Below are 13081 nucleotides of genomic sequence, written 5' to 3'. Positions count from 1 at the left end.
CAGCAAACCAGTTTAGTTCACTCAGAGTGCTAACGAGGCTAACAGCAAACCAGTTTAGTTCACTCAGAGTGCTAATGTTGCTAACAGCAAACTAGTTTAGTTCACTCAGAGTGCTAATGTTGCTAACAGCAAACTAGTTTAGTTCACTCAGAGTGCTAACGAGGCTAACAGCAAACCAGTTTAGTTCACTCAGAGTGCTAATGTTGCTAACAGCAAACTAGTTTAGTTCACTCAGAGTGCTAATGTTGCTAACAGCAAACCAGTTTAGTTCACTCAGAGTGCTAACGAGGCTAACAGCAAACCAGTTTAGTTCACTCAGAGTGCTAATGTTGCTAACAGCAAACCAGTTTAGTTCACTCAGAGTGCTAACGAGGCTAACAGCAAACCAGTTTAGTTCACTCAGAGTGCTAATGTTGCTAACAGCAAACTAGTTTAGTTCACTCAGAGTGCTAATGTTGCTAACAGCAAACCAGTTTAGTTCACTCAGAGTGCTAACGAGGCTAACAGCAAACCAGTTTAGTTCACTCAGAGTGCTAATGTTGCTAACAGCAAACCAGTTTAGTTCACTCAGAGTGCTAATGTTGCTAACAGCAAACTAGTTTAGTTCACTCAGAGTGCTAACGAGGCTAACAGCAAACCAGTTTAGTTCACTCAGAGTGCTAATGTTGCTAACAGCAAACCAGTTTAGTTCACTCAGAGTGCTAATGTTGCTAACAGCAAACCAGTTTAGTTCACTCAGAGTGCTAATGTTGCTAACAGCAAACTAGTTTAGTTCACTCAGAGTGCTAACGAGGCTAACAGCAAACCAGTTTAGTTCACTCAGAGTGCTAATGTTGCTAACAGCAAACTAGTTTAGTTCACTCAGAGTGCTAATGTTGCTAACAGCAAACTAGTTTAGTTCACTCAGAGTGCTAATGTTGCTAACAGCAAACCAGTTTAGTTCACTCAGTGTGCTAATGTTGCTAACAGCAAACTAGTTTAGTTCACTCAGAGTGCTAACGAGGCTAACAGCAAACCAGTTTAGTTCACTCAGAGTGCTAATGTTGCTAACAGCAAACCAGTTTAGTTCACTCAGAGTGCTAATGTTGCTAACAGCAAACTAGTTTAGTTCACTCAGAGTGCTAATGTTGCTAACAGCAAACTAGTTTAGTTCACTCAGAGTGCTAATGTTGCTAACAGCAAACTAGTTTAGTTCACTCAGAGTGCTAATGTTGCTAACAGCAAACCAGTTTAGTTCACTCAGTGTGCTAATGTTGCTAACAGCAAACTAGTTTAGTTCACTCAGAGTGCTAACGAGGCTAACAGCAAACCAGTTTAGTTCACTCAGAGTGCTAATGTTGCTAACAGCAAACCAGTTTAGTTCACTCAGAGTGCTAATGTTGCTAACAGCAAACTAGTTTAGTTCACTCAGAGTGCTAATGTTGCTAACAGCAAACTAGTTTAGTTCACTCAGAGTGCTAATGTTGCTAACAGCAAACTAGTTTAGTTCACTCAGAGTGCTAATGTTGCTAAGGACAAAGAAAATCTTGTAGTTAAAATGCTACAGATGCTAACAACAAATAAAACAACTCAGTTAACACGCTAATGTTGCTAACAATGAACTACTGACCAAATAGCATCATGCTAACTAGTAGCTATGTCTTTTCTTCCTGGTTAGTCACATTAGCTTTTTATTTTTGTTGTTGCTGGTAACAAAGACAAAAGTAATAAAACTGAAACAGACATTTTTAAATAATATTGTAGTATTTACTTGAAAGAAGGTTTGTAAACAAAGTACCTGGTGTCAGATGCTGGCGGAAGCCGCCAACAAAATAATCTGGCTGTTATTTAGAATAAAAATATGTTGTTTTTAAATCCTAGGTATCATGTAGCAAGTTATGAACCTGGTTTGGAGAAGCAGGAAGTGATATCGGGACTGATAACGGAATATCACGACCAAAAAAAACAATAAACGGAGAACTAGCATGACTTTTAGCTACATGTTAGCTGTTTGCTTTAATTCACTGTTAACAACATTTGCATTTTAGTTTATTACATTAGCACACACAAGAATTTCCAAGAACTATGAGCTTATTTAGGATTAGCGTAATGTAATTGATTCACAAGATGCTAATTCTTAGCTAATTAGCTAAGCAAGAGGATTAGCTAATAATGGTGAGTGCAATAACAGTGTAGCTTTCTTGAGTTTGCTAAGGAGAACGCATTAAAGACGCATTAAAGTCTGAAAAATACAAACAAGTGCGGAAATATTAACACCAGTATTGACTTCCACTTAGAGTTTGAACGTTTTGACGTTACTTTTAAACGTTTATTTAGTTTTCATTGTCTCCACTTTAGCTTTCGGGAAGTTTCTTCACTAATTACAGTTTCTGGAAAGCTTCGTGTCCTTGAAACAACTTCTGAAATTCATATTTAAAGCTGCATCTCTGGGAAAAAAAAAAAGTGTCTCAGCTGGGAATATCGACGCACATTTTTGGGTATGAGATGTTTTTAAACTCCAGCTGGCTGTGCACATTTTCTGGGAGAAAGCGTGATGAGTGTGTCAGATTTGGACTGCGAAGTGTGTGTTCTGCAGAATGAGTAACTGCTGCTTCACGGCGCTCTAACTGTGCAGCGCTGTATCGTATCTGGGCCACGTTTACTGCAATACAGTTCATACAGCTAGCGATGATGATGATGATGGTGATGATTCATCTTTGACCACCAAAAAATCAATTATTAAATATTTAAAATAAACTTAAAAATATACTTAGTAAAGATAAAACAAACCATCTGAGGTATAAGATTATTGTTATGTTTCACTAAAGAGCACTGATTTAACAGTAACACAACTTGGTTTTTGGCAAAAAGTAGGCTAGAATATATATATATATATATATATATATATATATATATATATATATATATATATATATATATATATATATATATATATAACTATGCAAAAGTCTTGGCATCCTATTTTTTTAAATACAAACTTTGTTATAGATGTTTATTTTCTGACTTCTACATTATTCATTCAGTACAAAAACATTTCAGATTCCAAACATTAGTTTTCCAGCACAAAATGAAACGTTACAGAAAAATGTTTGTATGTCAGTAAAGAAAGCAGCAGATTCCATAAGAGACACTTTTCAGATAAAAACATAATGAAGGCTGCTGGGTTTCGCTGCAGAAATAAGAAGCGAGTCGACAGTCAAAGTCTCCAGAAGAACTGTGGCTGCTTCTGCAAGATGCTCAGTAACACTTCCAGCTCATTTCCTTATAAAACTGCACACACTGCACCTCAGATACTGCTTTATTTATTTAAAGTGAAGGATCGTCACATTAAATACTGACTTTGTTTCATTTATTACTGTTTACTGCTCTTTATAGGATTTTTTTTAAAATGTAGAAACATTTAATTTCTTTATTTTTGAAGGCGTCTTTGCTCTACAGCATTTCTTTGTATATTTATATATATTCTCTTTAAGATTTACAGTTATGATGTATTTGATACGGATGCCCTGAACAGCAAGGTGTGAAATTATTTTTTTCAAACGCTATCTCATTATTTTGACATAGTATATCATTATTCTGACTCACTCAGTTGTTATTTTGACTTACTGAGTCATTGCTAGGTTAAAATAATGAAATATCTTGAAATACTGAGATATTAAGTCAAAATAACGAGATACTAAGTTAAAATATTGAGATACTAATGACTTTATAAGTCAAAATAAAGACACTAAGTCAAAACAACAACTTCAAAATAGCAAGATACTAAACTGAAATAATGAGATACCTAGTTAAAACATTGAGATACTAACAACTTCGTAAGTCAAAATAAAGACACTATGTCTAAAAACAGACTTACTAAGGCCAAGTAACGAGATACTAAGTTAAAATAAAGATATTAAGTCAAAATAGCAAGATACTGAAAGTTAAAATATTGAGATAATAACAATTTAGTAAGTCAAAATAATGAGATACTAAGTCAAAATCCCGACTTACTAAGGCAAAGTAACGAGATACTAAGTTAAAATAAACATACAAAAGCAAATAACAAGAAACTAAATTAAAATAATTTAGTAAAATATTGAGATACTTAGTCAAAAATACCGACTTACTAAGGCAAAGTAACGAGATACCAAGTTAGAATAATGAGATAATATCTTGAAATAACCAAATGAAAATATCGAGATAGTAACAACTTAGTAAGTTGAAATAACGATACAGCATAGCTACTACCTCACCTGGACACAGGGGTGACGTAATTTCCGGGGAAAACTCCGGAGGCACCACTGCGCAGTGAAGTTCCCTTGAACCAGCCGTCTTGACACTTTTCCATCACGCGGTACATTTCTCCTTTCCTCAGCTCCAGCTCGTCTGCCTTTTGGGGTTTATACGCGTACAAAGCCAAGTAGCTGCAGAAAAAAATCCGATATCTGACACTTAGATGTGAGAATCTCAGAGTTGATCGAGAGAGTGATTTGTTTAATTTTTCAAAATATTAAAAAAATTAATTTGGAGAAAGCTCAGCATGCGTCCTTCTTGGAAAAAGCAATCCCATAATTCTGTTCACTGGCTTAGAGTTCCACTGGAATACGCACAGAAGTGAGGATCCAAAAGCAAGGCTAAAGCACAAATCCGAATCGCTGGCGTGAAGGATTCAGCATCAGAATAGATCCAATATCCAAAAAAAAAAAAACCCCAAGAAAATGATGAAAACACCAACATGAATGAAATTATATACAGTTTAATCGAGAGCTACAAGTGAAATGAGGAACACGGGAAAACAAGCAAACCCAAGAGAGAGTGTGTTATGCGCAGAAGGTGACCCCTTGGTGTCGAATCTCATCAGATTTATTTATGTACATTCACTTGAGTCATCGTTACCATAGAAACGATCTCCACACTCTGGCTGGCTTCACATGAAGAAACTTGTTGTAAGTTGCATGGAAACGTAATTTCTGTTTCTACTTGACAGTTTGACAAGCGAGTTATAAATAACAGTTATAGAACAACCCTTGATGTTGTAAATTAAACGGTTAAGCAGTGACTAAACAACGTTATTCATTATTACGCATCATAAAGCTAATCTTTCTTACTGCAATGGCTTTTTACAAAGATATACTTCGTGTTTTCTCTTCGTAGTGTCTCGGGTGTATACCGAAATCCGTCAGACATCTGAAAAATTTTGTCACTGGAATTTTTTTCTTAAATTACGTGAAAACACAATTTTAAAGAGTTTATTAGTGTCGCTAAACCGTCATGTTTGTGAACAGTCCCATATTTCACGTCACTATTTAGGCATTATTTATGGCCTCCTCGCCATAACCAAGGGTTTATATGTTAACAAGGACAGTGAGCAATAAGGAAAGTAGAAAACAAAGAGTGCGGAAAACAAAAAGGAAAGGGTCAGGAAAACTGGAAAACGAAATGTTAGAGGGTCAGAAAGAGTAAAAGTCTAGTTTCATCTCCTGAACGCAGGTTTAGAGGAACTCACATGTTTAGAGGAAGCTGAACTTTTGCAGCAGCGAGAAGTTCTCCAGAAGTCGGAGTCACTCGAGGCTGCACCACGGCTCCGGCGTTAAACGACGAGTCCTGGAGAAGTAGCAGATATTTGGCTGATTTAATGATTTCATGATGTGTGTGTGTGTATTATTATATTACATTATTATTATTATTATTATTATTACATCAGTGTCTGATGCATCTGCTCTATAACCAACCATATTTAACTATAATCACACAGCCAGACATTATTGCCTACTATATTCTAATTTGCTGCTTTATAACACAAGAAACACTCGACACTGACCAATCAGACTGCAATATTTGAGCTGAACACACACACACACACATACATACACACACCTGTGAGGTTGGAGCGCTAGAGCTGAGATGTGCGTACTCTCCGACCCTCGCTCTCGGATCAGACGCGTTGATTTCCATGGAGTGGCGGTTGTTGTTAGCGAGCGCTGTGCGCTGCGTCACGCTCAGTGCTGTGAACGAGTGACGCTTCTTTGCATTCTTCTTTCCTTCTGCCCGTTGCCGTGGGGCGTCGCCATGGCCATCGCCGTGGCAGGATGCTGGGGTTTCTGAGTCAGCGCTAGGCCCGGGGACTGGTTTATCCATCTCCATCAACTGCTTGGCTGCTTCGTTCAGCTGAGAGACGGAGAGAGAGAGAGAGAGAGAGAGAGAGAGAGAAAGAAGGTTTCAACTGAAGACATAAATTCAACTAGATCTATATTTTCTGGAAGAACGCACCAACCGTGCAAGAAGGTAATGAAGTGAAGAGATATTAAAGGTTTAAATACTAAAAGAGATGTTTTTTTTTTTTTTTTTTTTTGCATTTTTTAACAAAGGTAGTGTAGATTACATCGAGTGTGTGTCAGGATTCACACAGGAGTGTGAATGAGATTTCTTTTATTTAAATAGTCCCGTTTAATAAAGTTATGAAATGAGTAAAACCCTGATGGCTGCTTTAGTTCAGCTAAGTTTTCCAGTTTAATGGATTTGATGGTGGAATGAAAACTATAATGCAAGACTGATGTTAGAAGAGTGAAACTTTAACACTAGCAATAGACCATTGCTATTAAAAATTCAATACTAATTTTAACCGAATGCTTAAATAAGCTTTAGCAAACACGTTCTTCTTGATCCCTGACCTCCATCAGACCTTCTCTTTCAGCTTCTTTCTCTTCTTGCATTCTTCTTGAGTTTAATAGCACGTTCGTTTTTATAATTTCAGGATTCGATTCACAAAACCTCAAAACTAAAAGAACGATCGGTTCACATTTTCGTTAGAACTGAAAAAGATCTCTCCTGACTCTCCTTCGGCGGAGTCTCTCTTTTAGACAGTGAGGGACATGGTGTATGATTTGTTCGCTGATATTAACAAGCAGGTAACAACTGAGTAAAAACCTGATAGCTAGCTATATCGCCCGTAATTTACCGCAGATTCAGCTACGTACTATTTCACTCGCTATATGATATATTTTGAAAAGCAAGTCCGCAGCCAACATCCTTTCACAAATTCTGAGTGATGTTATAATTTCTACTTTCACTTTGAAGAGCCAGGAGTTCAGCCAAGGCAACGCTGAATCACAGCAGCAGCAGCATCCTCCCTCCCTCTCTCCCTCCCAGGACTTAGTGCCCTGATATCTTGCTATGTTGTAAATATGGATGGAGCAGGTGTGGTTTAAAGCCCTCTAAAACTGGCTCTGACTGCATTTATTAACCCAATCAACCATATTTGTACAGTCTGTATGGTAAACTGTGTTAATCACAGAGAAATGTGGAGTGATACGAGCCAGTCGGTATAAAGAAGGCCTAGAATAGCATCAAAATTGCCATGTAATTGCCTTTTATGAAATCACGAACAACAGATATTGTAAGATAGATATAATGGTATGAAGTTAAAAGGATGGAGCTGATTTGCTTCTGGATTCGTGCAACCGATCAGTGACAGTCATATCAGGTGAACACATCATAGATTTTGTCTGCATTTGTACAGACACATCCATAAAACATTCTAGAGACATCAGGGGCGTAAGACCTGACAGAAGAAGATCGGGACTGTAGCAAAGGCTTCGGTTTAGGAAGAAATACAGTGCTGAACTAAGAAACACTATGAAACACAGGACAAAATGAAACTAGGCTACACCAACAGGGGGCGCTGAAGTCTCAGAGGCAGAACAAACATGCACAATAAACTTGGCTGCTACATTAATGCGACCTGGTTTACCACAGTAAACAATTATATACATTTTGGGATTCAGAACATATCTGAAAATACAGAGAGTTTGAGAAATAAGGCTTGCTATGTGCGTAACTGGGTGATAGCACCAGGGATGGTGAGAATCACCAGGATATCTTTTTTGGTGCACGTGTGCATGCGTGCCAAGAAATTCACCAAAGTCCCACAGTAAATTTTTAATGCAGTATTTTCCAATAATACCACTCTCATAAAGTCAGCCTTGTTACTGTTTCTGTGGAGGTTATCTGGGGCACCACTCCCAAGCAAACTCCTTCTCTTAAAAACACCCTGCCTCACCAACCAGCCAATGTTTGGACTCCTTTCTCTGAGACAGGTACAAGTTTCATTCTGTGGCATTTGGGAGACAATCTCAGGCTGATATTTCTGAAATGTCCACAGTTCTAGCCAGCCTTGGGCGATGTTGTCGTCAGTCCTAGCGTCCTCAGCAGACGCCGAAACCAGTCATGATGGTCTGGCTGAATTTGTTTGGCAAGAGCAATAATATCCACCACACCCCATCCCTCAGGTGATGAGATGGCTAGCATTCTCAGTGTATCTAGCCTCATGCTAAATGAACTGTGTGACCTGCTTTCATGTTTGCGGAGCTTATTTCTGGGATAAATCAGGGATAGCTTGACTCTAGGACCAGCAAAAGAGGTGGAACTGCATCCAGTAGGCTGTGGCTCCAGTCATGGGCTAGTGCTTCCTGTCCTGTCCCAGCAGGCTGTCCAGCTCCACTAGGGAGAACCCAAGGTCCACCTCTGCCACGCCGAACTTCTGAAATCTGTGGCACCACTTCTGGGTGCAGATGCCACTCTTCTGGATGTATGCATTGTCTGCCATGCCATTGCGCCAACCATGCAGATGAATACTTGAATCTCACTATATTGTCCGAGCGGATCAGAACGTGATGGTGTCTCAGCACACATAGAAAGAACTTCAAGCCTAGCCAAGCTGGCCTTAGCTGTAGTTCATGTGCCCCCTGTGCCTCCCTATCTGGTGAGGCAGGTATCCTTGCAGACTCTCCGAACTGCACCTAGGCATACCCCTTTCAAGAAAATGTCTCACATCTCTGGTGGTTTAGGGCTCGTGCCCCTGTCTTAGGTCATGCCTGGGGTTAAGCTGCAGGCTGATGACCCATCTCTGAAAATCCCTTAACTCCAGCAGGTCTAAGGCCAGTCGACATTCCCATCTTCCTCAGCAGAAGTCGGACTCGGACAAAGCGACCTGCTCGCATTTTGTTGGAAAGCACTGTGAGGTCTGTCACATGTTGAGTCGTAAGAGTAGCTACGATCCTCATTGAATCCTGCTCTACACCTATAAAGTGAGTGATCTTCTGCAAGTTTAACCTGAAACTGAGCTTCCAGATGTGTGCTAGGAGATCGTATGCAAAGTGTGTTCTCTGGTGGAGGCACAGAGGAGCTAATCGCCCAGATCTCAGAGGATCCTTACACCTCTGGCCATCAGGCAGCCTGCATGCATCTGGAGTAGGACCTTGCTGATAACTGGAGGGTAATTTAATGCAAAGATCTACACTTACTGCAAGATCAATGTGGGATAACCTCAGAATAGCTCTATGGTTACAACAAGATAAGTCTGGGATTATTGAAAATTAACTCCATCTATTGCAACATAAATGCACGATAACTGAAAGACAACTCTATGGTTACTGCATAATAAATTTATATAATGTATAAATAAATGTACAACAATGTATAACTCTTTTGGCTAATTGTACAAAAGTGAGCAAAAAATCTCCAAAGAAACGATAAATTTCTGTTTGTAATACGCTGAGATGCTCGAGGATACAATTTCTGCTTCACGTTGTTTTTAAATGGTTAATTATCGAATCTTAAATTAACGCATTACCAAAATAAGAATTCTGCAGCTGTTACACTTCTCCCTGAGGAAACAGAAATGCTGAGTCTCGGTGAGTCTCATTCATTACAATAGTTCTGTTTCTCGTGTTTTGCCTTCGTTTGCACGTGTCTCATGTAATTTGTCTTTTTTTTTTAAATCTTTACGCTTAGGACTTTGCGTGCCTGTCTGCGGATCCTCACAGCCCTGCTACAGCGTGAGAGCCGAGTAACGACAGGCTGTCAGAAAACGGGTGTAAAAATAGCTCTGAACCAGGAGGGGAAAAATAAGCACATTATCAAAAAATCTATTTCCGCTCTGTATTGCATTTGTTCCTAAATGTATGAGAAGCACGCCTCTGTTCGCTTGGGATGTTTAGTTATTCACACTGCTTCACTCTTATAATCATTTAATCATTTCCAGAGTCAATACTTGGCAAATACCATTGCTTTCAGCTTGGGAAGAGTCACGAATCGCTTCGATCTTGTAATAAAGTTGCAAAAATGTTCAAATTGCTGCGATGACGTTTCATCGTATATTTCTCACATACCCTCGTAACACATTGTTGATTGTTAAATACTGATTAGGGACGCATCAGTACCGATACCGGTCTCGGGTTTTGGTCCAGTACTCGTAAATAATGCTCCAATACCAATATCCGATACCGGGCGATACTAAGTAACGTAAGCCTAGCGTACGTGGTCATGCTAAAGAACAGACAACACGAAATAACCAAGCTAACTAATAGCTAGCTAATGTTATAAAGAAAACTTTTCATAGCTGCTGTTTAAACCAGCGAAATATAAACATAAATATTCTGTGATGCCCCTGACTGATTATTAGTAAGTAGGTTATTCGTTTCGGTATCAGTATTGACGAGTACCAAAATACTTAGCTAGCAAACTAGCTATGTTATATATCAGTGAGTGAGTGCGATGAAGCTGAACTCTGAACGAGACTCTGACGAAGTTTCTGTCTGGTTAAAAAAATAATAATAAACTACAGATACCCATGTGGTACTTTTAGGAGTTAAGTAACTTGGAGGTGTGTTATTGATGTGATGAAGCAGAGTTAGCTACCACCGCAAAGTTGATTATTTTCCTATAACAGCATTTTATTGCTCTTATACCACAGCAATTTGCCAACAATTAAAATATTTATAAATTAAAGAATGATGTGTTGTATATTTTTCCATTTATAGCTACATTTAATGTTGTAGAACGTCCACGAAACAAGTTGCCAAGTTAACATGTACCAAGCACTGACACTGGAGACTCCTTACAGAAAACTTCACCATATCAAGAGTTACACATATTTTTCTTTGTTCATTAACATTTTTTAAATTTGTTTATTATTAGTTTTATATTATACGGAGCGCCTGCTGTACAAGTCCCTGTGAATGAGCTGTTGCTATAGAAACGATAATGTTTTAGAACGAGCACATTAATATCAACCTGTGATTTGCAGCTGCACTACTGTCACAGCTGCTGTTCTGACCAATCAGAATTGAGAATTCAACAGCCCTGGGGCATAATGTTAGCTAATTATTAGATACAGTGTGAACGACCTGCTCATATCAATAGAAAGAGCTGTAATTACTGAGGCCTGTCCTTTTAATATCAGTCCTTAGAGATGTCTTGCCCCTCTCTCTCTCTCTCTCTCTCTCTCTTTCTCTCGTTCTCCCTCCCCCATCCTTCTCCATTTCACCGTTTCCACAGAGTGATGAAGCTCCATGTAATTTGAGCGTTTGTAATCCATATCCATTATGGCCGTCTATCATTTACCCGTTTTTTTTTTTTTCCCTCCAGCACGGAGCGTTAGATGAGCTGAAGATCGAGAGATAACACTGAGGTGACAATAAAACGGGATTGAAGTACAATTATGCATCGTGGAAAATTGCTGTAGATGCCTACAGGTTCTGGGAGCATTGCTCTTCTATACATCACCCATAATGCAGTGCTTTACAGGTTTAATCACAGCGCTATTCTGCTGACGCGCTGATGAAAAGACTCGGGTGAACTTAATGCCCCCTGGCTAGTTTATTCCCCCTACTTACAGTTTATGAGGACGCGCTGGTGCATTCTGGGATACTGCACTGGATAAGCTAGTCAGAAACGTTTGGGAATTGGAGTTTGAGGTTTGATGAAAACACAATCATCATTTAGTCCTAAAACTTGTCCCAATACAGGTTTCACATTCACTTGAAAAATAAAGACAAGAGCGACTGTGGCACTCACCTCCACATAGAGGATGGGAAAAATGCCAATTTTATCTCCCAGCATGCCTTCTGCCCAGTTTTCGTCCACTCTGCGGATCACCGTGAGAATCTCGTCCTGGAGGAAGGAGAATCCTTAGATATGTTAATTTCTGTGAATATGATTACATATAATAGAATAAATACAGTTAAGAGCTCTGGATATTCAGAGGTCGTGAAAACGTTTCTCTGTGTAAATACAGACCTAATTTTGGACTCTTACTAACTGGCGATGAACATAAAGAAAAGTGCATTCTGTGGCATCTCTTGCTTATAAATGTTAATAAATAAATATAGCGCACATTAATATTTAAACAACCAAACATAAGATTAACATGGGAGTGTTTCTGCAGGGGTCCAAGCACCTTTGCAAGTTACACAGAACGCTAAAGGAACCGTAGATGAACAAACCTCTCAGGTTTATTGATCGTAGCTCAGTGCTGGAAGCTGATTGGCTGAAGTAACCCCGTTACAAAGTTTCACCTCGATCGGACCTACGGTTCCTCAGAAACAGGTTTCGGAACGTAACCCCACCCCCTATGAATGACCATCATCTATATCCGCTCTCGAGCCATCCGCGCAGTCTGGACACAACTATTACAGAGATTTTCTACTGACCAAATTCTAATTCCTTATAAACACGTAGTAAAATATTGTTCATTATACCGCAATGTAGCGTATTCACTACTGTTCTGCCTGATAACAATGTGTGTTTAGCTAATATTTATTAACCTGAGTTCTCAGTAATGATGATTTGGACATTTAGGATTTGACACACATTTCGCATTTCGTTAAAAAAAATTTTATCCGCTCATAATGTATTGCGTTAGGATGGAAGAGCAGATTTAAACTGCCTTCTTTTTTTTTTTGAAAACTTAAAAAAAATTACACGTCTGATAAATCTTCACTCATAAGCTTTTTATCATAAACTATCCAATCTAAACTTCCATTTCTTATATCAAATTTATGACAATGAGTCAGACTTTCTGTTGAAAAAGATCTAATGCAATGTAAGTGTGTGTAGCTCACACAGCTGAGGTGGTGTGTGTGTGTGTGTGTGTGTGTGTGTGTGTGCTTGCATATAAACCGAGCCAAACAGATGGCAGGAAACAAGATTTGATTTGATTTGATCCAAGAGCACACAAGGCTTTTTCTGTTCACACACACACACATACACACACACACACACACACACACACACACACACACCTGCGCTAAGAGGCAAA

The 13081-nt window shown here is 38.9% G+C and overlaps 1 protein-coding gene across 2 annotated transcripts in view; it reads right to left on the bottom strand.

Moving 5' to 3' along the window:
* LOC113524321 (E3 ubiquitin-protein ligase SH3RF3) overlaps positions 1-13081 on the bottom strand; it is a 60694-nt gene that overhangs the window by 11891 nt on the left and 35722 nt on the right. Inside the window, exons 3-6 of one of the 2 annotated variants that reach the window (XM_026910520.3) lie at positions 11839-11934; positions 5860-6150; positions 5489-5586; positions 4236-4406 (exon numbers count right to left, since the gene is read on the bottom strand). In XM_026910520.3, coding sequence (XP_026766321.1) covers positions 4236-4406; positions 5489-5586; positions 5860-6150; positions 11839-11934 — 656 coding nt within the window. The remainder of the gene's footprint in view (positions 1-4235; positions 4407-5488; positions 5587-5859; positions 6151-11838; positions 11935-13081) is intronic. The other variant, XM_053233835.1, reaches the window with a different exon arrangement.

This window comes from Pangasianodon hypophthalmus, chromosome 5 (genome assembly GCF_027358585.1).
Source record: "Pangasianodon hypophthalmus isolate fPanHyp1 chromosome 5, fPanHyp1.pri, whole genome shotgun sequence".
Taxonomy (NCBI): domain Eukaryota; kingdom Metazoa; phylum Chordata; class Actinopteri; order Siluriformes; family Pangasiidae; genus Pangasianodon; species Pangasianodon hypophthalmus.
This window is presented reverse-complemented; position numbering and strand designations above follow the sequence as displayed.